The sequence below is a fragment of the Siphateles boraxobius genome, unplaced genomic scaffold (genome assembly GCF_051911475.1).
Source record: "Siphateles boraxobius isolate OS27281-9 unplaced genomic scaffold, OSU_SipBor_1 16, whole genome shotgun sequence".
NCBI lineage: Eukaryota > Metazoa > Chordata > Actinopteri > Cypriniformes > Leuciscidae > Siphateles > Siphateles boraxobius.
In genome coordinates, this window is record NW_027508766.1 from 16,158,723 (window position 1) to 16,184,502 (window position 25,780).

The window sequence follows — 25,780 nt, forward strand, 5'->3', positions numbered from 1 at the left end:
CCGAACTAGTATTCCTCATCATGCTTGTCTTCAAACCTGCAAGAAGAATGACTTGTCAGTTAAGTGCGACTATCTGTGTAAATACTTGTGCTCATGACTCACCCGTCTGAAGATCCTCCAGATCGCTAACTGTTGTTTACCTCTGTGTCTCTTCTCCTGTTTCATGACAGTTAGGAACGTAAACCATTATTACACATTTAAGGTAATATAATCGGACTACTTTTGATCTAACTCGTTTATCACATTGATTTGAATAGGATAATCTTGTATCATATTGATATAAAAATACAAAGAGAGAGAAAATCTATTCCATTCTTTGTCATCAACAACAATGAAGTGCATTAAATATTACATCAGGGTTTCCCAGATTGGGGTTCATAAATGGAACTGCAGGGGGCTTGTGAGTTTAATGAAAAGCTATTAAGTAATTAAGTCATAAAAAAGTTTATTTAAAATAAATAATTTTAAAATAAAAACATCAAAATAATCAATTTACAAAAAAAAAAAAAAAAAAAGAAATTGAACCTGCATGGCATGATGGTACCGTGAACTTAATTTGGTTATGTATTATTATTATTGAACTTAAGTTAATTAAGTTAGGTCAATAATACAATTAAAATCTAAGGGCACACTTCAAATAAATATATTTGGTCAAAGTGGTTCAGCTGACAAAAAAGTTGGGGAATCCCTGCATTGCAAGTAAATGTGAAACGACGTGAATGTGTACATTATAATGTTTTTGAAAGACAAACGCCTTCCAAAGACGGTAATACTGTACATGGTTAAATGACTCGCGTAATAATTCAAATACTATTAATTTATGTGTTTGTCACGGAGCTGATTAGATATGCAATGTTGCACTGTTGAGAAAACATTCTTAAAAGTGAAATGATTTCTGTAAATCCATTGATGCAGCGTCTCAGTTTTCAGTGAGGAGCTCATGACTAGTGGCTGATCTGTGTGTGCGCAATTCCACAAACCTGGAAGACCTTCTGAATGTATAGCGGAAGGCTTTTTTTGAAAGAAACATTTAAAAGATAACAAATTAGAATCAATGGATTATGAATTATATTATAATTTATTGCCATTATGAGAACATGTAATCATGTAATCAATTGAAAAAGTAACTGTAGTATGATTATGAGAATTATAAAATGTAATTACAAATACTTAATTTTTGGAATCTGATTATGTAATCCAGATTACATGTCATCAGTTACTACTCAGCATTGACAATCAGTAATATAAATATGACATGGCATGAGTACCACTGTCTTCATATGGCAGCTAGGGGTGGGCGATATATCCTCAAAATTCTATCACGATATTTCAAGAATATTTGCGCTAATGATATTATGACGATATAGACATTTTTTTTTTGTTGTTGTTGAAAATTTTCTTATTATGTTTACCTCGCCTAAATGTTTGCTCACTCATTGCGTTTTTGCAATGTGGTAATTTTGTTGTTAAGAGTTTACACAACACAAGGAAGCTTGATTTCAATCTTTGAATTAAATGTTAAATGTGTGTAGGTCTAACACCAGTATTCAGAAATACTACAGAAACATAATAAAGGAATCAAATGTAAAATAACACAGTCTTTTAGTTCTGTTTCCTGATTAAATTAAATGCATAGGCTAATAATTCTCATTCATTACAATTAAAGCTATCTTTTGTTGTTTTGACGACAACATTAATGACAGACGCATAGCCTATGGCTGCTGTCACTTTTACAGCGAGTGCACGGATCCATTGCTGTTTTCATTATACTGTCTGTCACACTGTCACATGCGTTTTATACATAACCGACTGTGTTTATGAGTATACTTACCAAGACCGGAAGTTTTACACAAATTTGCGTTTTTCCCCCCATTAAAGCGATATAATCCGCGAAAAATAACTTTAGTTTCTCGCTAGCTGTACTCTATGTATTCACGCAGTGAAACTCTCAGAGAGTGCGCGAGTAGCTTACTGGATAGTTTAAAACCGCTTGAATGTTTAAACTGATAAGAATTAAGAAGACTTGAAAATTATAAACTTTAGTTACGATGTACTGATGGCCCGATTGTGCAAGAGACCATTCAGTCATGTCCCGACTCCTAAACGCGCGCGAGAGAAGACGCGCGTCGGCAGCCCTGCTGAACACTCAAGCTGTTTGTGAAATTGCTAAATCGTCATCGGAGGCTGACAGGCTGCTCTCGCGCTCAGACAGGTGTTGTTGTTGTGCGTGCTAGGTAACGTAAATGCGCCATACGTCATCGCGTCGCTATATCATTAGGCTTGTTCGACTTGAACCGGCGCTGCGCAGACCGATCGGTTGATGACATCAAAGTACCGCGAGAGCGATTCAAAAGCATAAGGAGCCGTCTGCTCTCTAATCGCTCTCGCGGTACTTTGATGTCATCAACCGATCGGTCTGTGCAGCGCCGGTTCAAGTCGAACAAGCCTATCGATATCGCGATATGACACTTTTTTTATCATGTAAAAATGTATACCGGTATTATCGTGGACGGTATGATATGGCACACCCCTAATGGCAGCGTATTGTGCTTTTGCATTTGACAATTTATATACTATCAAATACATATTATATTGAGCATCCTGTCACACAATATTGTCCTGTCTCTACTGATACATATTTTCAAGGAAACTGTTACATTTTTAAGGAATCTTTGATAAATAGAAAGTTTGAAAAAAAATTTTTTTTTGCAATAAGTCTTTATTTCTTCACTTTCGATCAATTTAATGCACTCTTGCCGAATAAAAGCATTAATTTCTTTACAAAAAAAATATTTTGAAAGGTATTTGTATTTATACTGAGCATACTGTCATGTCCTTTCATTTGCATTGAGCGAAGCAGTCTCTGTCATAATGTCCTGTGTATTATACAGTTATAATGCAGTTGACTATTGCAAATATCTCAGATGATTCCAACTTTGGATCGACAAAACTATCAAATATATACTATCCTTCTACTGTATATCCTAACACAATCATTGCGAGCACAAGTTGTAATTTCTGCATTACATGTTATTTGTGTGTGCCTAACTAAACACATGAAGTTAGCTAAGCACAACATATTATTTTAGCTGTGTATTAATGCCATATGGACATTATTTTGACACACTTATCTCTGACTGATAACAGAATACTTCCTAAATTGTAACATTGAAACAAGCATTTTCTGTAAAGCTACTTTGAAACAATAAAGCGCTACAAATAAACTTGAATTGAATTACAGTGCCATAATGAGCTGCCCACCAAACTGGTGATAAATATTAAACAATTATCTAAATGCTTTCAGTTATGTTATGCCTACACAATTTGGACCACAATTAAAGTTTCAGGCTGATGGGCTGTTGAAAGGTCTTGATTTTCCTTTTGTGTACATAAATGACAATCTTGTTACCAGAGTTCATTAAGTAAAAAGGTTCTTTCCACATCTGGTCTCTCTTTGGGAATCTCAGCCATCAGTCTAATAAATCCTGTGTGCAAACATTGATTGATTTCTGAGGACAGGACCCTCCACAACCAGAGCACTCCTAAAGATTTTGGGGATGGTTAATGTTTCCAGCTGAATAACCCAGCATGGGTGTTATTTCCACTCCCTGGTTTAGCCCTCAATCTGTTCTTGGGGTCTATACGACCCCAATCGACGTTTCCGTAGTGAATAAACATGGTTCCCTTCATCTCTGCATAACATTTTGTCACTTTTTCTACATTATCTATCTATACACACACACACACACAAAAAAACAACAACAACTGGGCTTGATTCGGTTGTTCTAAAGGCATGTAAAAAAAAAGTTTAAACTTCTTGTTTTTTAAAATGAAAATGAATGGGAAAAGCAAAACATTTTTTTTTTTAATTTTTATTTGTCAAAAAAGAAAAAAATCAATAAATCCAGAATAAATCTGATTTTTTTATATATCACAATAAAGGCCTGGTACTAGAGCACAAATGCAATGTGAAACGAACATGAACACTCACACACAAACACACACACACACACACACACACACACACACACACACACACACACACACACACACACACACACACACACACACACGCAAACACACACACACACACACACACACACACACACACACACACACACACACACACACACACACACACACACACACACACACACACACACACACACACACACACACACACACGCAAACACACACACACACACACACACACACACACACACACACACACACACACACACACACACACACACACACACACACACACACACTGAAAATTCTCATGCATAAATGAAGGCTGGTACTAGAGCACTAGTGCAATGTGAAATGAACATGATCACACACACATTTGCACACACACAGAGAGAGAGAGAAAGAGGTGTGACTGCAATAGAGAGCATTTTTATTGAAATTGGCAAATACAATCAATAATTCCAGCATGAATCTAGGCCTGGTACTAGAGCACAAAAGCAATGTGGAATGAACATGATTGCACACACATGCACGTATGCGCACACAAACACACAGACACACAGGTGTGTTTACTCATGTTCCTATCCGCCTATAGCTGTTTTTTTATTTACTTTTAAAAAATTGGTTTCAGATTCTAAAGTTAATAATTTTATACATTTCGATTATTGAAATAATATGTAATTGTAATCAAGTATTTTCTCTTAGTGGCAATTTATGTGGCATTATAAATACTGATTTGAGGTCTTTTGAAGTGTCTTAAGCAATAATGCCACATAAATTTGCATAAATTTATATATAAATTTATATATATATATATAAATGTATATATATATATATATATATATATATATATATTCATAACAAAAGCTGTTATGAAAGCAGTAAGTACATCCAGAAAAATGCATGGATCATTAATATGTAATATTTCAAATGCATGCGAATGGTGTAGTTGAGGAATTTTTTAAAAAAATTATATATAATTTGTATTATTAAAATGTATATTTTTTGTATAATCGCTCTATAAATGTTATAAGTGTAATATATGTCTATAAAAGACCAGAAGTGTAAACAGGAAATGAGGACCATTTTAAGGATGATGAACACCTGTTGATACATGTACAGTACAGAATCAACCAGAGGCATAAAATTCATGCAAGCTAACTTATTAAAAAATATCAGTATTATGTAAAAAAAACAACAACAATAAAACAATCATCAGCGTAACATTAGGGATAAATTCCCTTCCTGAGTACACTCTTAAAAATAAAGGTCACTACAAGGACTATTTTCGGTTCCCTATAAAGAACTGTTCAGTAAACAGTTTGTTATAAACATTTCCACTTTAAAGATTTTTTTTGGCCAAATGGAAAGGTCTTATGGATGTTGAAGGTTCTTCATGGAACCATCAATGTCAATAAACCTTTTATTTTTAAGAGTGTAGCTACCTGGAATCTGGCCACTAACAGGCCTCCACACCTTCACAGTGGTAGTTATGGCAATTTAATTTATTTACCATCATTTTGTGAACTCCCTGTCAGATCTCAGCCTTGAGAGATATAGATTTCTCAGCAATAATCTAGACACTTAGATTGCATCAGTTGCCATAAGTCAGACCAGCATGAAGTTACATAATCCATTCCACAATGACCGCACCTCTGTGTCTGCAACATGTTTTTACATATACTTTTGGACAAAGATTTATGTCTGTCTACACATTAATAAAAAAGTCAAAGGCAGTTTTGTGTGATTGTTATTGCCTTGCCTGTAAGACTCAGAGCAGGGCAGTGCAGGGAGGTGAATGTTTGCTTTTCAAGATGAATCAGCGTTGTAATTTATATGTCCACGACAGGGTGGACATATCTATGCTTTATGCTCTAAAAAATGGCCCATAATTTAAAAAAAAAAATTCTGTGGGAGCTCAGATAATATAGCCTATGTATTATAGTATTTGAGTGTCTACTATTATTACATGACATAAAGCGAATGGTAAATTAAAATCAAAATGTGTGAGTATTGTGAGGGTTGAAAGGCACTTTATGGTGATATTGACCCATACCTTATAATAGAACACATGGGGCACACATTTATCTCTATCAGAAACATGATTAAAAAACAGTGGGGAGTTAGGTCCAAAAAGTAATCAGATTAGTGAGATTACAAAACTATAGATTGTGTAACAAACTACAATCCATACAAATTGCATGATGAAAATTGTAGTTAAAGTACCCAGCACAAGCAAAGTATATAGATTTGTTTATTTGTTGTACTTGAAAGACTGCACGGAAATGAGAACAATTAAATATTCTAGATGGACAAAAGGGCAGTAGCGCAGTAATAAACCTTGCAGGGAGCATAAAAAAATAAAATAAAATAAACTTGTGTCTGCCTGTTACCTTTGTTATTTCATTAATAAAAAAGCATATGCAAATAAAACATTATTAATTGGCTATCACAACATACAGACTTTATATAATAAAGATCCAGTAAACAATATCATATCATTAATCTGCACTGATTTCATGCCACTGACTGTACCTTTGCTATGGCGGGCATGCCCATTAAACTTGACTTTACAAAAAATAATAATACAGGAAATTACTGTAATATAATTAAGAAAGATTAACCATAATTTGGCTCATTTCCATAAGAATGTAGCTTTATCCTAGAGGCATTCATTATTATCTTTTAAACACACATAACAGAATATAATACATCACTGTGCTTTTCTTAACCAAACACAACATCAGGCCTAATAACAATATCTGTCTAGGTTACATAACTTTCATCCACAACAGCACATCTTGAATAATTGACATTTTAAACTGTATTTAGACTTTGTTGCGGTTATTTTTAAGTGTGTTAGTAATGAAGGCTGTTACACACTCACAGAGGTTTGTCATTCATCCACCGACACTCGTATCTGCTCGGACTAAACGTGGCCTCATGATTCCCACCGGAGCCTTTTACCCTTTTCTTTCATTTCTCACCCACATATTTGTGACAGTGGATTGTTGATAACACATCATATGGAAGGTATGTTGCGGTTAATGTGGCTGTTTTCATTAATTGCTGACAAAGGGGCTGTAGTTTAGCAGCGGGTTGCTAGTCCTCATCTCATTAAAGCAGCATTAGCTTAGCCGCTGGTAACTGTGTTTCAGTCAAAACATGCAAAACAGTTTACGCTCAGGACAGCAGCTCTCACAGATGGTTAAATCTACCTCCCCGTGTGAGTGTTTGAATATTTAATATAGTATTATTTTGGTGGTTATTAAAAGTTAGCTACCTGGGCGATGGCTAGCTAGTTACTTTGCATATAAACCAATCACATACTATCTTATCTTGTTTTGTCAGGAGGCGGTTAGGTTTGTTTTGTTCAGTAACGTTAGCTGTAAGTAACAAATGTATATGTCGTTTATGTCTGGGACATATTTTTATATATTTGAGAGGATAGTCTTGGAATAAAAGCTACTCGTGTGCTAGCTAGCTTGGACGCTGAAGAACTGAATTACTGCTCCAAAGCCCCTGACACATTTCCATGCAGCTTAGGAAACACCACATTCCCTCATAAGCCTTTTATGTTGTTTGAAAGTGGTTTTGCTTGTGTGTTTGCAGACGGTGGTTGCGGGATGGACGCGGAGCTGGGTGGTGACAGCGCCCGCAGAAAGATGGAGGCGGCGGGCGAGGCGATGGAGATCGTGCCGCTGGAGATGTATGATTCAGCCCGAGCCAAAATAGCGGCTAACCTGCGATGGCTTTTCGCCAAAGCCTTCGGTATCGGTGAGTTGATTTAACTTTGTTTATGAATGAAAACAGGACCGAAAAGCTAGACTTGTATTTATAAACCTACTCTGTGTGATATGCAATCAAAGACAAGTTGGCTAGACAGCCAGAAAAATGTGCTACTGTGATATTATCACCTGGCATCATCACTGTACCTTGGTACTTGGCAATTTATTGATAATGATAAACCATATTCATAGTTAGGCGTTGTCGTTCTGCTTGTCCAAAAATGTTTTTCCATACTACCTGTACACACATACTATGGTCTTTACATAGTACTTAAAATGTTTCAATGCTATATTTACCACAGCAAAATTATCCAGTGTTAGAAAACATTGGGTCACACTGGTATCAGATGATAATACCGTGGTACTTTCATGGATGCTACTGAAATTCATGTACCAGGGTATTTACATAGCCTAGTACTCTAAGCCAAGGTATTCCCAAGAGTTCATGGTACATGTCTGCAAAAACATGATAGCAACATGGTACTTTTACAGTGTGAGCTAGAGGTGGGTGATATGACCAAAAATCCTATTTCACGATAACAGTATCCACCTTATTTTGAAATATGGAAGTTATTTTCTTTCTGAGACTTCCAATTAATTTGACGCTATATGTAAATAACTAGAAGAATAGCATTGCACTAAAAGCTACAAACCAGTGTGATTATGATAATACGTGAAAATAATATAAAGACAAATAATAGTTTGCAATATCAAGCAACATAACGGACTGTGCAAGCTTTTATTCACATATAGACAGTACCATGATCTTGACATGATTCTCCAAGCTACTTAAACTATCCAAAAACTGGTTTTGCCATGGTACATGTACAGAAAAACAAACAAACCAAAAAAAACATGGTGGTGTTGTTATTATTCACAGTGGATTGATTTTAAGCAGTACACAAAATTAAAACTAGTCTAGATTTATGGAAATACTACTCAACAGGTCAAGAAATATTACAGATGTGCTTATTAGAGCTGTACGATTAATCGTTTCTTTCAATCAATTCAATAATAATACAAATAATCAAATTTAATCGGATAATCGATTCAGACACAAGTGGTCTAATTCCAAAATGTCAATGATTAAGCTTTATCTATTAAACCTTTGACAAGTACAATCACTGACCCAGAGAAAGCAGTTGTCATGTAGCCTATAGGTATAAAACAGCTTCACAAACAGTCTTTTCTACCACACAGTATAATTATTTCTGTTACAATGATTCAAATTATTACAGAATTGCTGGGATGAAAGTTTATAGTTCAGAACATTGATGTCTACCACATCAATACAAATCACCTTTTGAAAGTAACTTGCTTTAAATAAAGAGTTTAACAATTAAATCATTACACCAGAAGGTGGTGACAAGTGACTGTTAAAAATGTATTTATTGAATCATTCTTTTAAGAGATTCGTTCAAAAATGTTGATTCATCCAGCAATGAAACAACTGAAGTCCTTATGAGTGATTCATTGAATCATTCATTCAATTTCAAACCGATTTTGCAAAATAATAATGATAGTAATTCATTCAAATAACTAAATATTTTTACAATAGACTTCACTAATTAACATTTTGTCAGAATCTGTAGTAAATTACATATTATTTTGTTTAGTTGTCCATTCAGAATCGTGGGAGAATCATGATCTCTATTGTAAACCAAAAAAATCAAGATTCTCAATTTATCCCGAATTGTGCAGCTTATAGCCTAAATGGCCTACAAATGTTTTGGCTTGGAGGGCAGCAGTCTGAGTCCACCGTTGTTGTATTTGACAGTCAGGATCAAAAGCATTTGTCCCTTCTGCAGTGCTTGCACAATTGAAATGTTGTGGAGAACAGGAAGGGTTTTCCTAATGCCACCAACTCCCTGTCAGCATATACAGAGTGAGGGCTGTATGTGGGGCACCACGAGTCTCTTTTGTATTTTATGTATGTAATCTATGTTGAGTTAACATTTATTTGTGATAAATGAGGCATTCGATAATGAAGCATTATTGTTAATTTCTGTTGTCAGTCAGGGTTAGCACTGTTTGAGTACCTGCACATGGGAAAAGCGATGACCAGCAGACAAAATTTGCTCCAGGTATATCTTTAGCCTCTGCTCTAGTATCAGTCACTGTAATCAGTTACATATGAGCACTGCAGTGTGTGGACAAATGTGATCAAACTAATAGTGGGGTGGACTTTTTTCAATTATTGTTATATGACATGCAGCCATTTATTTCTTTTGATGGACAGATTTAGTATTGATTCATGATGGTACCAGAAGAGTGGCACACAAAATCTGTCTTGAGCATATGGCTCCTATTAGATCATCTCATAAAACTGGCACCGTGGAAAGGGATCCCATTGGAGGATGTATTCAAGCATGCTCTTGCTCTGATATGTAGCCTGTACCCCCTCTAACAAAAAGGCCCCCAATCTGCTATCATCGGTGGGTGAAACAAAAGTGGTGTGTAAGACTCCTGACCTCGTTTTAAAGCTGAGAAAATGGTCTCTCTGCTGTTGAATGTTTAATTATCTGAACTGTCTTTGCAGGGTGTGTCAGTTTGCCATAACAGTGATGGATAAAAATAATAACATGGCTGTCAATAATTATATTAACGTGGGAGTTATTTAATTAACCCCGGAAGGGGTTAGATATGCTTGTCTGTGGGTTGAGGTTTAAATACAGTATATTCCACCATTATTTGGAGTTCTTTGTCCTCCCCATCTGCTTTTCTGTTATTCAGGATATTCCCGGCAGGAAAGCTGTGGTTAAAGCGGAGTTGTTTCAGCCCAGTAATTGGCCTAAATGGAGATGAAGGCCATATGCATTTTTACTGTCAGAAGTGGGCCAGATTTGAAGGGGTTCTTTGCATTCTGATGATGACTGCTTTGAATGTCCTTTGGGGTGTCCTTTTGAATGTCCAGTTCACTTTCTTTTAAGATAAAAAAAAAAAAAAAAACTTTGAATACTGCAGGATAAATAAAAATGCTTGCAACTAGGGCCCTTATTTAAGGCTGTCATATTCTCTTCTTCTGCTTCTTGTACTTTGGTGTAGATACCAAGTGCAATATTTCTTAAATTCTTTTAGATATTCAATTTTATTTATTTATATATATATATATATATATATATATATATATATATGCGCAGTGCTCGACATTGACACTTGTCCGGGACAAGTGAAAGATAATTTTACTTGCCTGACCTGACAAATAACCTGATTAAAACGTCAATAAAAAAAATAGTAAGGGAATTACCGAAACACAACTAGTTCTGATTTTATTTTATTTGGTGTATTTAGTGTGTATATATATATATATATATATATATATATATATATATATATATATATATATATATATATATATAAATTGAACTAGTAAAGGCACAAGGTATTTAATAATGGTATGCCAAATAAATGTAAAGAAATGGTACAGGACCTATGATTGATGATTTACACTATATATTCTTATAAATACCTAAAATGTTTAAACTATAAGTTGGTATCCCTGTGCACATTAATGCAATGCTAAAATCATTCTCCTGTGTAATGATATGCCCTAAATCGGCTGTATTAAAACACAAGACATGCTCACTGTAATTTTCCAGTCTTTAAACAACCCGTGCATGTGGCAGACGGACTGGTTTGGAACAAAGCAGACAGCTCCACGTGGTTCATCAGAGGGGGGCAGGTGTGTGTGCATAAATGCATGATGGACGATTGGACCCAGTGCATTTAATGATATGGTTCTCCTCGGGGATGCCGGTGCAGAGGGCGTCAAAGTATTTGTGGTTGGTGTGGATGGAGCAATGGCTGCCCAGACTAGGACATGTCTGGCCTTTCTTGCCAGTCTTTGAGCCTCATGGTTACAGCCAGACCCCCCTCTGCCACAGCACATCTGCGTCTGCACAGGAGATTCCGTGATGACACTAGGGCCCTATGTCTTGCTTTTCACACCATCACGCTATTGTCTAGCACATAGTGCCGTAGATGGCAACAAAGCAAGGGGTTCGCCGGCAGATTGCATCTGATACCAGACATAGAAACTGTAGCGGCAGTTTTTTATCAGTAAAATTTGTTTATGCCCTAATTTATTGTTTTCTCATCCTGTCAGATCACATCCCAGAGGACCTGCAAGACCCTTTCTACACAGATCAGTATGACCAGGAACACATTAAACCCCCTGTGATCCGGTTACTGCTGTCCTGTGAGCTGTACTGTCGCGTGTGCACCCTCATTCTCAAAGGAGACCAGGTGGCCTCTCTGCAGTCCCACCTGTCAGTCATCCAGGCCTTGTCTCGCAAAGGCATCTATGTCATGGAGGGCGATGACACGCCTGTCACAGATTCAGATCTGTCCTGCCAACCAATCAAAATGGTGCGTTGCATGTGTTTGGAATATAGTACTACTCATAACATTTTTACAGTATGCTGAATGTATAACGTTTGTATGAGACGTGATTGTATATATTTAATAATATGTATGATGTACATTTATTATTGAATATATAACGTGAATATAATTGAATATAAACGTGACTTTAAAAATATTTTTTGTATAACATTTATATTTATCAAATATATACTTCTTTGTGTATTATATTTATTAATGTACATCAAATATATACTTTTTTGTTTTTAATTATAGTGGGTTTTGTCATGCCATATATATATATATATATATATATATATATATATATATATAAAATCTAGTGGTGTAACAGATCACAAAACTTTATATATATCTATAGATAATGATACGTTTTTGATGGAGCGGACCATTTTTCAAATCGGCAAAAAACCATAAATAAATATAGTTTGGGGGGTGGGCAATAGTCACTTAGCTTTTATTATTATTATTATTATTATTATTATTATTATTTATTACTCAAAGCACTGTTTAAGTACTTTGATACCACAGCAAAATCTACTAGCCTAACTAATAAAGTTCAAACATTAGGATATTAAAGACGAGTGAACAGTCTGCAATAACAAATAAGAACAAACACAAACTACAAGCATAGATAAATACAATAGAATAAAGTTACAAATAAAGTAAGGTCTAACAGAAGTATTCAGGTAAAGAAATGTAATAATTACATTTAAAATAACACTATTGTTCACTATAAATTAAATATAGATTAATCTTTATTAAATCTGTGTTTTGTTGTTTGATTAACATTAATGCCATAGTCAGCAGCAGGTATTTTATAGGCTGCTGTCGCTTTAAGACCTAATTCACAGATCCAATACAATGATACACATCCGATTTCTTTCTCAACTGTTTACATTAAATTAAGACATAACCTACTGTGTTTAGGAGAATACTTGCAGAGACGGGTACATTTGTTCATTTAAGTGCTAGGAGACATGAAAGATCAATTCAGTGTTTGAGTATGGAAGTGAGTTCTCTTTTGTCCCTTCACTTCAATGATTTAAAGTCATTTGAATGTGTAAATTGGTACGACAAAACACAACTTTCAGTCTATGATGATAAAACTGTGCAAGTAATCTGTGAATCACATGCACGCCAAACAGTGGGGCCTAGTCCATACGGATCAACTACCATCCATTACAGCCCTAATATATTTATTAATACATGATTTACATTTTTATATATTTAAAATAACTATAAGGATATTCCATGCATGGCATTAAAAGACGTGAAGACAAAAGAAAAAACACCCGACAGCTACGAATCGTTAAATTAGCAGTCTAACTTATTGCCCTGCGACCCCGCTAAAACGGTTCACACTTCAACCCCCCAATGTTAAATACTAAACTTACGCCCTTGGTTTAATCACTTCAAAAACAGCGACGTTACAACCTTGTTGCTTAATAATATAATGTAGAGAAGTTAATTTATTAATAAAAAACATGTTGACAACAACTTTTTGTTGTGCTATTGAATGTTTCTGTGTGTGTGCACAGTGCGATCTCCCATCTCTGTGTGTGTATGCGCAGAAGTCACCGCCAGGGTGTTTGATTTTGTCATTGTACACTGCCGTTAGTCAAAAGAGCCCTATCCCCATATCTCTGATATTCACCTGCCAAGATATGTCAGGGGTCCCGTATGGACTTTTGTACCCATCCTCAGGTCAAAAAAGCCCACCCCCAGCCCTCCATGATATTCTGCTGCCAAGATATGGCTGGGTAATATTAATTTGGGTTTGCTAGGGTGTTTTATGTGGTTTGAATGTAGTATTTTACAGCCCAAAGTTAAAAGACATTCCTAGATATGATCCATATGACCCCTTTTCGATTTACATTTCTTGTATAAAGCAGTAATAGCATAATTTGAAGTATTATTCGCATCCATAGCACACGCACCAGCTTTTTGTCTGGAGGAAGAAACGATAATCGTGATGGTTGCCTTAGCAAGCACTAATTACAGTCCAGAGCCAGACAAAGAAAAAGCAAATGTGATATGGAAACTGTGGTTTGCAGAGATCTTCCTGTTGTAGATATGTCTCTGCACTGACAGGAGAAAGCTGCTGTTGTTGGCATATCCAGCTTGTGTTTTTCCTTTCACGTATAACCACTACAATCACCTGTCCAAACAATTAGTGTGATCAGTGCTTGAGCTAAAGTAGCTCAGAGCGGAGTGGATTTCATTGATTCACAGCTGTATTTTTTTAGCCAGTGATGTGCTTTCTCCAGTGAATGGCAATCACTGATGTTGGTGAATCAGCATTGTACACTCAACTATGCTTTTATCACTTCAAATTCAAATCTTTGTGGTCAAGCCCACACCCTGTGCAGAGCCTAATACAGTCTGATCCACACAAACCTGTTAGACCGAACAGAATGGCTTTGTGGGGTGTGTACTGTGTAGGTACAGCATGATGACTTTTAAAGTCATTTGTGTGCTTTGAACCGGTGTTATAGCATCAGTGCTGCATATATACCTGGCATCAAGTTGTCAGAATGGAGTACCCTCACTAGTACAAGTCACAACAGGGATTTACTAACTTTATGACGTGAAGTGCTATTTTTAATAGAATTTTTTTTTTAACTGACTATGCGCCATGTGAATTATTTGTGTACGTCGAAAAAGCATGTTTACCATTCTATTTATCTGACGTCTGGCTTAAATGCTACTGTGTTAACGTGGCCCTAAGGGATGTACTGTTTTGAAGTCCCGGAGCAGCCTTTTTATTCTCTGCTTAATGTTTAATGGATATGTGCTTGACCACTAAATCATGTTGTGTAGCTTGACACATTGGCAAAACTTGGATTGGGATACTAGTGTATTGCTTACATTTACCATTCAAAGGCTGAGGGTCAGTAAGTTTAAAAAAAAGAAAGAAAATAAATACCTTTATTCTTTAAGGATGCATCAAGTTTATCAAAAGGTACAGCAAACACTTTTAAATAGTTATACAATTCTATTTAAAATAAATGCAGTTTTTTTTAACTTTCTATTTATCAAATAATCCTGATAAAATAATCCAAATAATCCAAAAATTAAGCAGCACAACTTTTGTCAACTTTGCTAATAATAAAAAAAGTTTCTTGAGCAGCAAATAAATGCAATAATTTTTTGATCAAATAAATGCAGCATTGATGAGCATAAAAGACTTCTTTCACAAACATTAAAAAATCTTACAGACTCCAGACCTTTAAACGATAAATTGGCAAATGTAGTTAGTGATTTTGTTTTTTTAATGCAAATTTTATACTGTACGCTGCGCAGTACACAATATTGCAGAGATGGTACAAATGGTGTGATAGGGTGCTTTTCTGCTTTAGTACAATGTTTATCTGAGTCCAAAGTTAATCACACTCCAATCTTCTGGTTTATAGGCTTACTTGTCAGTCGTCTGACACGCTATCTGAGAAAAAGACTGTGAAAGTTCGCTGACACTTTTGGCTTGAGTCACGGATCAGTCCGCTGAGATTGTGCTGGCGTATGAACAAGCCAGTGGTTGACTGCTGTTGGTGTTGCCATGGTAACTGGATGGGCTTTGTTCATAGTCTCAAACTAAGACTGAATGTTCAAGTGCTTGGTGTATTTTGTAATCGGTTATTCAAATCATGAGGTAGTGTACACGGTTGTAGCCAGCATGAGGAATGTTACATAAAGGTTTTTACATTTCATGAGAAATGCAAAATATTATGTTACCTACTTCATCTTGACTGCTTTTTGGCAGATTAACTGGACTCAGTGTTTTTATTAGCTAGAGCAGTATGACCTTCTTTGGGCTAAATGGGAGAGTGTTTCCTCAAAGCTTTATGCACATTTTTTCCATACTTAGTCAGATGAAGAGCAGCACCGTTAAACATTTGGACTTTCTGAGTATAGGGACGTTTCTTCTATTAGGTTATAATAAAGTACCAGTTTTGTCAATGTCCCGTGAAAAACTGTGAAAGAAACATTTTACTTTCATTTGCATTAAATTTATTATAAATGATTAATATTGATTTATTTTCATTTTTTTGCATGATGCTGGTGTGAAACAAAGTTTTTGAGTATCACAGTACTTGCTCATAATTAATTAACCGCTAACCGATGGTAAGAATTTTGACCAATTAATATTATCAGTTAAATGGTTTTAAAAAGTAATTTAAGTCATTTTAAAGTCCTTTTTGAAGATATTTTAAAATGTTTTCTTTATGGTTAAAAATACACTACACGTATAAAATTGCATTTTGGATAGAGAAAAGAAAGGGATAAATCTCGTAAAAGTTGCATTTTATTATTAAATTCGGAAATAACGTAAAATACCGGTAAATAAAGCAAAATGTTTACAAACATAATAAAAACTTGTTATTTTGAATGGGTCATATACTTAAGTAAGATTATGTCTGAAATGGGTTTGGATTTTGTAACATATGTTATTTTAATTTTGTAAAAAAAAATTTTTTTTTAAATTTTTGCCATGACAATAGCCTTAGATTCTGACATGGCATTAAATGAATCTTTCTTTCTTTCTTGTTAAAGAGCTTTTCTTGACGTAAAAAAAATGAAATGAATATCCCTATAATAGTACTACATTTACAAAATACTTTATGCTGTCACGACATTTTTAAGTGAAAACTGTTTTTTATTTTTATTTTTAGAAAGTCGGTTGATAAAAAGTAGTTTGTTTTCTTGTTCTTATGCTGCATGAAAGTGCAGTAATGTGACACTTCTTTGTCCTCTGTTTTGTGGCACAGAGTTCTCACATCCCCATGATTGATGCTTTGATGATGGCCTACACTGTGGAGATGATCAGCATTGAGAAGGTTGTGTCCTGCGTGAAGCGTTTCTCCACATTCAGTGCCTCCAAAGAGCTCCCCTTTGACCTGGAGGATGCTATGATCTTCTGGATCAACAAGGTGTGTGTTTTTTTTTTTTTTGGAAGGGTGTGGCCCTTAGTCAAGTCATGTTTGTATTGGAACTGTCCTTGATGTATCAGATTAACTTGCTTTTTAACTGAACACAGTTTAAATGGTGAAACTTCTGTTTGAATAGACATATTGTGTTACATGTACTAATAGCTTACCTGCATTTGTCTAGTCGCTTAGGGGCTCTTTCAGTGCTTGGCCAGATCATGTCAATTCATGCAAACATGAAGACCTCTGCCTGCACTTTTGAAAAAAGGCTTTAGAAACTTCAGATGTTTATTATGATTTTTTTAATATGCATCATAGCACTTCCCTTCTTTGTGCTGCAGGTGAACCTGAAAATGAGGGAGATCACAGAAATGGAGCACAAATCAAAACAGCATCTGCTGGATTCTCCAAGTCATCAGAAGGTACCAGACATACCAGCACAAGTGTTTAAATCATTGATTGTAAAAACTCTCTAATTCTCAGGCGCTGTTTAGACCTGGTTTTGACATCTGTCTTGAGGAATCCATTTACAAGTGAACACCGTTAAAGCCAAGTGTAAACAGGGTTGTATGTGTCTAGAAAACATTATTCAAACTGCATCGAAGGAAATGTTTGGGAGAAAGAGGTTTTCTTTTGTTTTTTTGTTTAGTTATGTTTAGTAAATAATTGCAATTTTAATTGGAAATCTAACAATTAGACATTTTTTTTCTCTCCCCAAATAATGCCGCCCAGTCTCTGATTTCAAGTGTTCACTTACTGGAGACGTGTTTGAGACATACAATCGTCTGACCACTTGATCGTATCAAATGCAACGGTTGTTAATCCCAGGTGTAAACCAGACTTCAGGTGTCAACTGAAATGTCAAGACTCATCTGAATACATAATACTAATGTATCAACAATAGGCTTGTGGAAATGATCTAATATCTTCAGTGGCATCACTCCTTCTGTTTCTCCTCTACCCTTATACACGGCCACATCTGTCTGCTCTTTTTTTCCCTGACTTTACATCTTCTCTGCTCCTCTTCCCTCGTCTCTTTCCCTCTAACCTCCTCCCTCGCTACTGGGATAGTCTCCCTCAAAATGGTATTGGAAACTAGTACCTGTAAGTTTGCTGTGAGTGCTTCCTCTACACTGCACGCGTAGTATGTGTCAGTCTCAACGTACGCCATCACCACTCAGGTCACGCTTTTATCTAATCAGTGCACACTGGAAGACACTGCTGTGCAGTGGCTCACGCTGTAGTCGCGCAAAATGATCTGCCTTTCACCCTTTGAGCACATGCAGTTATGAGCTAACATGCTGCTGAGTGTAATTTGTATGTGTGTGTGTTTGAGAGAGCGAGAGTCTGTGTGTGTGTTGGAGTCTCTTACTTCAGCTTTCGTCTTCTCATCTTTTGCAGTCATTTCCATTTTCATTCGTCTATTTCTTGTTCTGTCTGTCTTTTGGCTTAGTCTGTCCTTCAGGCTGATCTTATGTTTGTACCTGCCCATTGCATGCTGGATCTTGTGGGGGTTTCATGAGTGGCACAGAGATCCTCTGTCTCCATTCTGCTACCTTTACTTTTAGATCTGTCTAGCTTGCACTGTGTCCTGTCTGAAACCTAGACTTGGTGTCTGTTAGGGCTGAACACTTAAATACATTTACAAGATTATGATTATGGCTGCTGTGATAAATGTGTAGATGCTGTAGTGGTCGACCAATATATATGGTTAATATGCAGGCCGATATCTGGCTTTTATTTTAATTATCGCCATTGGCTGATACATTTCTATTTTCAGTGTGTCTGATAAGAGTCAGAGAAGAGGGACTTTTATTTTGACAGCATTGCGGACCCCAGTGCCTGCTAACAGATCTGTCTGATATAAATCGAAACGCTATAATACTTTTTTGTGTATACATATACCTCTGTGCGTGACGGAATTATTTCAGTAAATGTCAAATAAATATATATTCCATTGCAGAAATTATTAATGTATTATTTACTGTCTTCAAATGTGATATCATGCATATTTGCTTTATATCAGCCGTCTGCTTCCCTGCTCTTTTTGTATGCATTTTGTATGTTTCCCTTATCTGACACACTTAGTTCAGTTCATGGAGCTCTTTTCTAACAAGCTGATGATCTGAATCGTGTGTTAAATAAAGATGACATACAACATGTGCAGAGCAGAGGACTGGAGTTCAGAACCACTGCTCTAAGATATTGGCATTGGCCAGCAAACAATCCACATCAGTCGACCACTATATTTGCGGATCGTATATATTTTGGGTGCTTGGCTTTTTGTTGGTTTATACAGGTGTTTTATGCAACCATTAATAAGAAAGTGTAGTTGTAGTCCTATATGTATCAACAGTGTATCAATGTTCCTTGCTTTTATGATTCATATCATTAGTTGTTGTTGAATTCAGTTTGTTGTGATAAACTATTTTGTGGCCAGTCACTGTTCTGCTGTATTGTTGTGTAAAGGAGCAGTTTACCCAAAAATTAAAAGTGCCATAATTTATTTACCCTCATGTTGTTCCAAACCCCTTATGGTGTTTCTTTATCAATGGAACAAAAAAGGAGTAGTTGAGATGAATTTCCAAGCTTATCTTTTCCGCACAACAAAAGTGAATGAAATATATTTTTTTAATACGCTGTATGTTTGTATGTATGTGTGTGTGTATATATATATATGTATACACATATACAGTGTGTGCATAATCATTATGCAAGTTGATATTCTGATAAAAAAAAAAATTCCCAAGCACATTTTACTAATTCCAAACCACATCAATCTTAATATATTTTCAATTTTGCACTTAATCATTTATAAGTAATATATAATTGAGTAAGGGCGGAAATGAAAAACGCCTTATATTCAGGTGTGCATAATCATTAAGCAAGTTTTCATTTACAGGTAAAATGGACCAAAAAAGAGATTTAACTCGCACTGAAAAGTCAAAAATGATTAAATGCTCATGAGAACAATGCAATACTAATGCAATGCTAGATATTGCGAAATTAAGACGTGACCAATGGACAGCAAAACAATGTGAAGATTGTTTTAAGTTTACTTAAATTAAAAGTTGTTATATATATTTTAAAGCTTATTAAATGTTAAAATTTATATTATATTGACATTATTTATAGTATTAATTATACTGTAATGTTGAATGGCTATAATTAATGGCTAAAATTCAGGGGGGAAAAATCAATCAATCAATAGAGACATCAGTATCAGAACTGGTATCTCTGATACTGTCCTTCATTCATAGTGCTTCACAAAAGGGTGCCATAAAAATGTAAAATATACTGTCTTTGTTGTTTCTGTATTGTTTTAGAGATTCGACGTGAAGGTATTGCAATATAAAAATATATTAAAAACGTTTAATGTTAGGGTGCAATTAACTACAGAAAAATGTGTGATTAGTAAAAAAAAAATCGATTGACAGCATTTAAAAAATTTTTTTTTTCTTGACAGCCCCAATCCCGATTCACTTTCGTAATATGGAGAAGAGCAACTTTGACATTCTGCTAAACATCTCTTTTTTTTTAATGACATGAGGTTTAATAAATGACAATTTAGTTTTTTTTGGATGAACTAATCCTTTGACTTGTCTGTTAGTCTTAGTCACTTATGTTATAACTGTTGTCTAGTGGCTATCTATTTTTGTTAGACCGACAAATACAAATGTTTAGCCTCAAGAATCAAATATATTCCTCTTGCAAAAGTCCCTCTTGCCTACACGAAACCAGTGCCACATACCAAAGGTTACTTTGTGGCATAAAGCCTGTTGTTGTAGGTGTTATTGACAATTTGGCCTCCTCTCATGTCACCTCTAGGTACGGTATCGGCGGGATCATGCCTCGGGTAGACAGCTGCCCTTCTTCCCCCTGCTGGAGGACCTGATCAGGGATGTGTGTGATGGTGCTGCACTGCTGACTGTGGTCCATTACTACTGCCCAGACCTGATGAAGCTTGATGGTAGAGTGAAATAACTGACTAGTTAACTAGTCTTAGTATTCCTAAAGGAATTTCAGACCTGCGTGTAATCTCGTCACCGCTAGTGGCACCGAATCTAATCAGGTCTCCCAAACACTCGTACTGCCTCCTCCACCCTGCCCCCTACTTCCTCCTTAACAGTTTATTAAGTAGACCCCCCTGCAGTTACGCCATTGGTTGAGACAGTTGTTGCTATGTCAGGCAACTTAAACAAACAGATCATGTTTTGATGGTGCCACAGAGCTTACTTTTTTGGAAAATCAACATGGGCCAACAGTTATTTACATGCACATTCAGCTGGGAAAGGAGACAGTATTTTAACACACTGCCCCTTCAAGATTGGTGCTGCACTTCATTTTAATCTTGTAAATCTTTGCACATGAAATAATATGTTGATTGAGCCTTTATAGACATGTCAGTGCCACTGTTTTTTCTCAAGATGCACAGCAGTAATGTTTTTTTATCTGAGGAATCTTTATAAAAGCTACTTTAATAATTTAATTGAACTAAGGCCTAATCTAAGCCCTGTCTGTGAAACCAGGCCCATGCGTTTATGTCTCACAGTATGACTTGTATAGTACTAGGAGGAAAGAAACACCTGAAGGCCCAAAACTGAGCAAAAATATGCAATTGGGTGCAATTACTGATATTTATATGGCCAAAAAGTAAGAGGAAATTCTGATCTTCAACCAGATTATATAACGGTGTAGCAGACTTCTTACAATGTAAATAAATTGTCACTATATTTTCCATATTATGTCTTAGTTTGATTATATTTAAATACTTGGATTCAAGCTCTGTAGTTTTTAGTTGTGGGGGGCAAAACATATAATGCAATGATGATGATCACAACAATGATGATTGAGATATTTACAAATAAATATTCCTCAAAAGTTAGATTTGTCATATTTGAACAGATTTCTCAACAAAAAAAATGGTAAAGGATAATCAAATAAACCTAATGGAATTTAGTTAAACAATTCAAAGCAAAAAGAAACATGTTCCCACTACCTGAAAGGGCACGTTTAAAGTACTAAAAAAGTAAAAACTATCAATCAGACCACAGAAGGCATTTAGTAGGTTTTTCAGCGATGCTTTGATTGTTGATAATTTAGAGGCCTTAGAAATTTGCAGATCAAATATGATACAGTAGGTATCTTGAAGTTTGTGTTTGTTGGTTTGCTTTTTCATAATGTTGATTGACTGTAGTTTTATTCCCCTGGTGCTGTACCTCGTAACAGTTCTCTGAAATGTTCTGTTCTGATTCTTCAACTCGCTAGCAAATATTGACCTCGTTTGGATTCAGCCCTTGGTTTAGTGTACATGAATGTCAGAGCCTACATGCCTCAGGATAGCTTGTTTGCTAACTTTGTGTTTTATGTTATCTGCAGACATCTGCTTGAAAGAGGTGACCTCAATAGCAGACAGCCTTTATAATATCCAGCTCCTGAAAGAGTTTGCCAATGAGTACCTTAACAAAAGCTTCTATTTGACTTTAGAGGACATGTTGTATGCACCTCCTGTGCTCAAGGTAAGTTATTCTGTTATGTATAATGCATCTCATCATTAACAGGACGTTTCATTTCCCTATGGATCTGTTCTTGATTTATTCGCTGTTTTTTCTTTCTTTTCTGCAGCACAACGTCATGGTATTTATAGCGGAGCTCTTTTGGTGGTTTGAGATTGTCAAGCCTGAGTTTGTCCAGCCAAGAGATGTTCAGGAATTTAAAGATGGTAAAGAGTATTTTTTTTTTTTATGTGCATTTTTCATATTATTGTGTGAAGCGCCTAAAGTTGTTGATTTGTGTTTTCTGCCTTTTTTGGCAGAATTTTTTAAACCATTAAAGTTTACATGACGCCTCAACCAACGTCCTCAAAATTTGGCTATTGTACTAATAATTTGACTTAATATTGTCATTGCAGCAAGAGCAATGACTCAGCCCAAGAGTGCCAGGCCTACTGTGCCCATCTCCAATGCCACCAAACGGAGCTTCCTGGTGTCTCCTGGTGTGGTTGATCCAGCTCTTCCTGTTCAAAGCAGCCCGGAAGTTTGTAACAGGTACTTCCTGCACCCTGAAGAATCTGAGCCTCTGTAAGTGCTTCATGGTTTTGTCTCTGTTCCATGTGTAAAAATCATTCATTGTGGTAGTTGTTGGTGTAAATGTCAGTGAATCTGGTCGACCACGGTTTCAATGTAAAAATATGCCTTGGTCATTCTCAGATTTCTTTCTAAATAAATGTATAACTAACATTCCCTTCTTGCTAAACTAAAACTATTTCTACCAGGCAGACCTCTACAACTTTAGCTACCAGAGTAAAAAAAAAAACATGCACTGACCGAGTGTTCACTATGACATTCTTCACAAAGTAAAATTATAAAACTTCTAATGCAGAAGAGTTCATTTCGCTAATAGGCTATGTTTCACATTTTAGTAGGCCATCTCTTAGAGCAATGGTTCCCAACCCTTTTTTGTCTGAGACCCCCTTTTTCCCAAGAAAATATGTGTTTTGTTTTTAAACAAACAGTATGTTTTACTATAACCAGATATGTTTATGCATAAATAATAGCGTATAATATTGAAAATACTATAACAAAAACATCAGTAGGCTGTTTGTAATTTAAAAACGTAAGCCTAGGAGTAGCCTATTAATTGGCTTTATTTGAAATGCAACAACAAAAATATCAGTATTCAAACTGGTGAATAGGGAAAAAAGAATGAATATATGCAATTACATTTTGACTGGTGTCTGGGACCTCAATACTTGCATGTTATTTGTGAGGCTTTATCAATCAGTGTGAGGATTGCGTCATTATGTCTATGACGAGTCACGCAGGCACTGGGCTACACCGCAGCGTTACGACCCGAACCAGTGTAAAATATTCCCAATACAAACACTTATTATAGGTGAACCATAGTGACTCAGAATAAGACAAAAACACAGTTTGGAAAATGATTTCATGATGTACTCGGTCATTATATAAATTTAGTAATTTTCTACACAAAACAAAGTTACCGACAGCTGCTTTAATGCTCACTGTTTAACACTTTTCAAAATATGACGCGACCCGCCAAAGAGCTCGCTGAGGCCCCCTCTTCCGAGATCTAGAGGTATTACTGTTATTTTTCTTCGTTTTCTGAAAAGAAAAAAAATAACCTCAAGATAACCTTGTTAAGATTCTTTAATGTTGTAATTAGGAATGGGTCCAATACCCTACTAGTCAATTAGTGAGGTTGAGGTTAGATTTAGATATTTTTTGTTTGTGCTTTAATTTAACTTGCTGACAAAGTTTAATCCAATTTTGTAGCTGCATCCCCTTTAAAGCACAAGCAGATTGCATCACATAGTTTTGCACATCCCTAGTCATGTGAGCAATACAAGATAGATAAATAAGAAGGACCTCTGTGGGTTCCCATATGTTGGGAAATATTGCTTTTGCATTCATGCATGCACTTTAGAGGGAACTTTGCTTGCATGATTATGATTCACGCTTGAATCATATAATGTCTCATAACGTCTTTTGCCTTGTCATGTTGTGCCTGTGTTTTTTCGGCATGCTGAGACTTAAATTAATTTTAATAAGTTCACTTTGCTTGCTTTTATTTCACAGGCAAAGTAAAAATACAAGCTACTCGGAAATAAATGACATTTTAATGTCATGCCAGTGCTCTGTAATTGTAGTATTCAGATTGTTTTATATGAAGTTATTCTTTTTAAGGTCCTAAACAGAGCAGTGCTGCTTGTCTATATTTATCCATCCACATGGAAAATGTTTAGAGTCAGTTTCGATTAGATTTTGGCTGGATAGAGCTCTGGGGGTCTGGAGATCATTCGTCCTATTTTTTTGTGCTGGTGGTTTGCCAACCATGTTCTCTGCTTGCTGTTTCAGTAATAAGGGGAGTTCCAGCTTCAGCCCCTCCCATCCACTTCTGCCACTGAGACAAAGACAAAAGAAGGCTCAGCCAGGAGAGGAAAGCACGGGTATGGCATCAAGCTTCTGCTGCCATTCATAGAAATACTCTCTCAACTAGCTTTTTGTTGTTGTTGTTGTTTTCATGCTCACATGAAAGGTACCCAAAAATGTTGAGTCTCAGATATAGTTAATTTGTGTGTTTTATTTAAAGCTCTTTTGCTTAAACTTTGAAAGTTGGATATTCTGTCCATTTCTTTATTATTGTAAATTTAAGTTTAAATGGAATATGTCAATATACTGGTTTAGGCAGAATACTGAGGATTAGTTATTTAGAACAAAGTCCTAACCAGAATGTTTTAATAATATGATATTTGGTTTAAAGAAAATTAAGTTGCTTTTAGCCCCATGATGACCCCCCCCCCCCCCATCCCATTGTTTTTATGACTGTTAAGGCACTTTTGGCACTCCAATTTTCATTTGTTTTTTAGTACTATTTTTTCCTGCATTATGGTAATTTGAATGAATGCATAAATTGTGAAATATACTTACAGTTTGTTTCACTCAATTTATGCTGATCTACATGAACTGTTGTATTGTAATAATTTTTACTAGTTAATTTTCATATGAAAAATGAGGTGGGTAGACCTAGGTGTGTCAAGTCAGCGGTTGTTTTAGTGTGTGACTTAGAATCAGGTAATCAAATTCTCCGACTTGTGCTTTTCTTATTAGCCTCTCGAAATCGCTCCAATTCTTTGACGCAAGAAGCTCACTCCAGAGGATCTGGGGCTTGGTCAGATAAACGGCAGAGGTA

At 35.8% G+C, this 25,780-nt stretch overlaps 1 protein-coding gene and 1 long non-coding RNA gene across 7 annotated transcripts in view; one reads left to right on the forward strand and one right to left on the reverse strand.

Moving 5' to 3' along the window:
- LOC143739354 (uncharacterized) lies at window positions 1-6,932 on the reverse strand. The gene is made up of 3 exons (XR_013204176.1): window positions 6,860-6,932; window positions 103-156; window positions 1-36 (listed from the first exon to the last, which is right to left on the reverse strand). It is a non-coding gene; the product is annotated as an uncharacterized LOC143739354 (long non-coding RNA).
- camsap1b (calmodulin regulated spectrin-associated protein 1b) overlaps window positions 6,733-25,780 on the forward strand; it is a 26,758-nt gene continuing 7,710 nt past the window's right edge. Inside the window, exons 1-12 of one of the 6 annotated variants that reach the window (XM_077231781.1) lie at window positions 7,086-7,198; window positions 7,585-7,749; window positions 11,866-12,128; window positions 16,910-17,071; window positions 17,410-17,490; window positions 18,140-18,172; window positions 20,897-21,038; window positions 22,448-22,587; window positions 22,694-22,790; window positions 22,980-23,148; window positions 24,946-25,037; window positions 25,699-25,777. In XM_077231781.1, the coding sequence (XP_077087896.1) occupies window positions 7,138-7,198; window positions 7,585-7,749; window positions 11,866-12,128; window positions 16,910-17,071; window positions 17,410-17,490; window positions 18,140-18,172; window positions 20,897-21,038; window positions 22,448-22,587; window positions 22,694-22,790; window positions 22,980-23,148; window positions 24,946-25,037; window positions 25,699-25,777 (1,484 nt within the window). In that variant the 5' untranslated portion in view covers window positions 7,086-7,137. Of the gene's footprint in view, window positions 7,006-7,043; window positions 7,199-7,584; window positions 7,750-11,865; window positions 12,129-16,909; window positions 17,072-17,409; window positions 17,491-18,139; window positions 18,173-20,896; window positions 21,039-22,447; window positions 22,588-22,693; window positions 22,791-22,979; window positions 23,149-24,945; window positions 25,038-25,698; window positions 25,778-25,780 lie in introns of those variants that run through there. The other 5 variants (XM_077231780.1, XM_077231779.1, XM_077231777.1 and 2 more) reach the window with 5 other exon arrangements.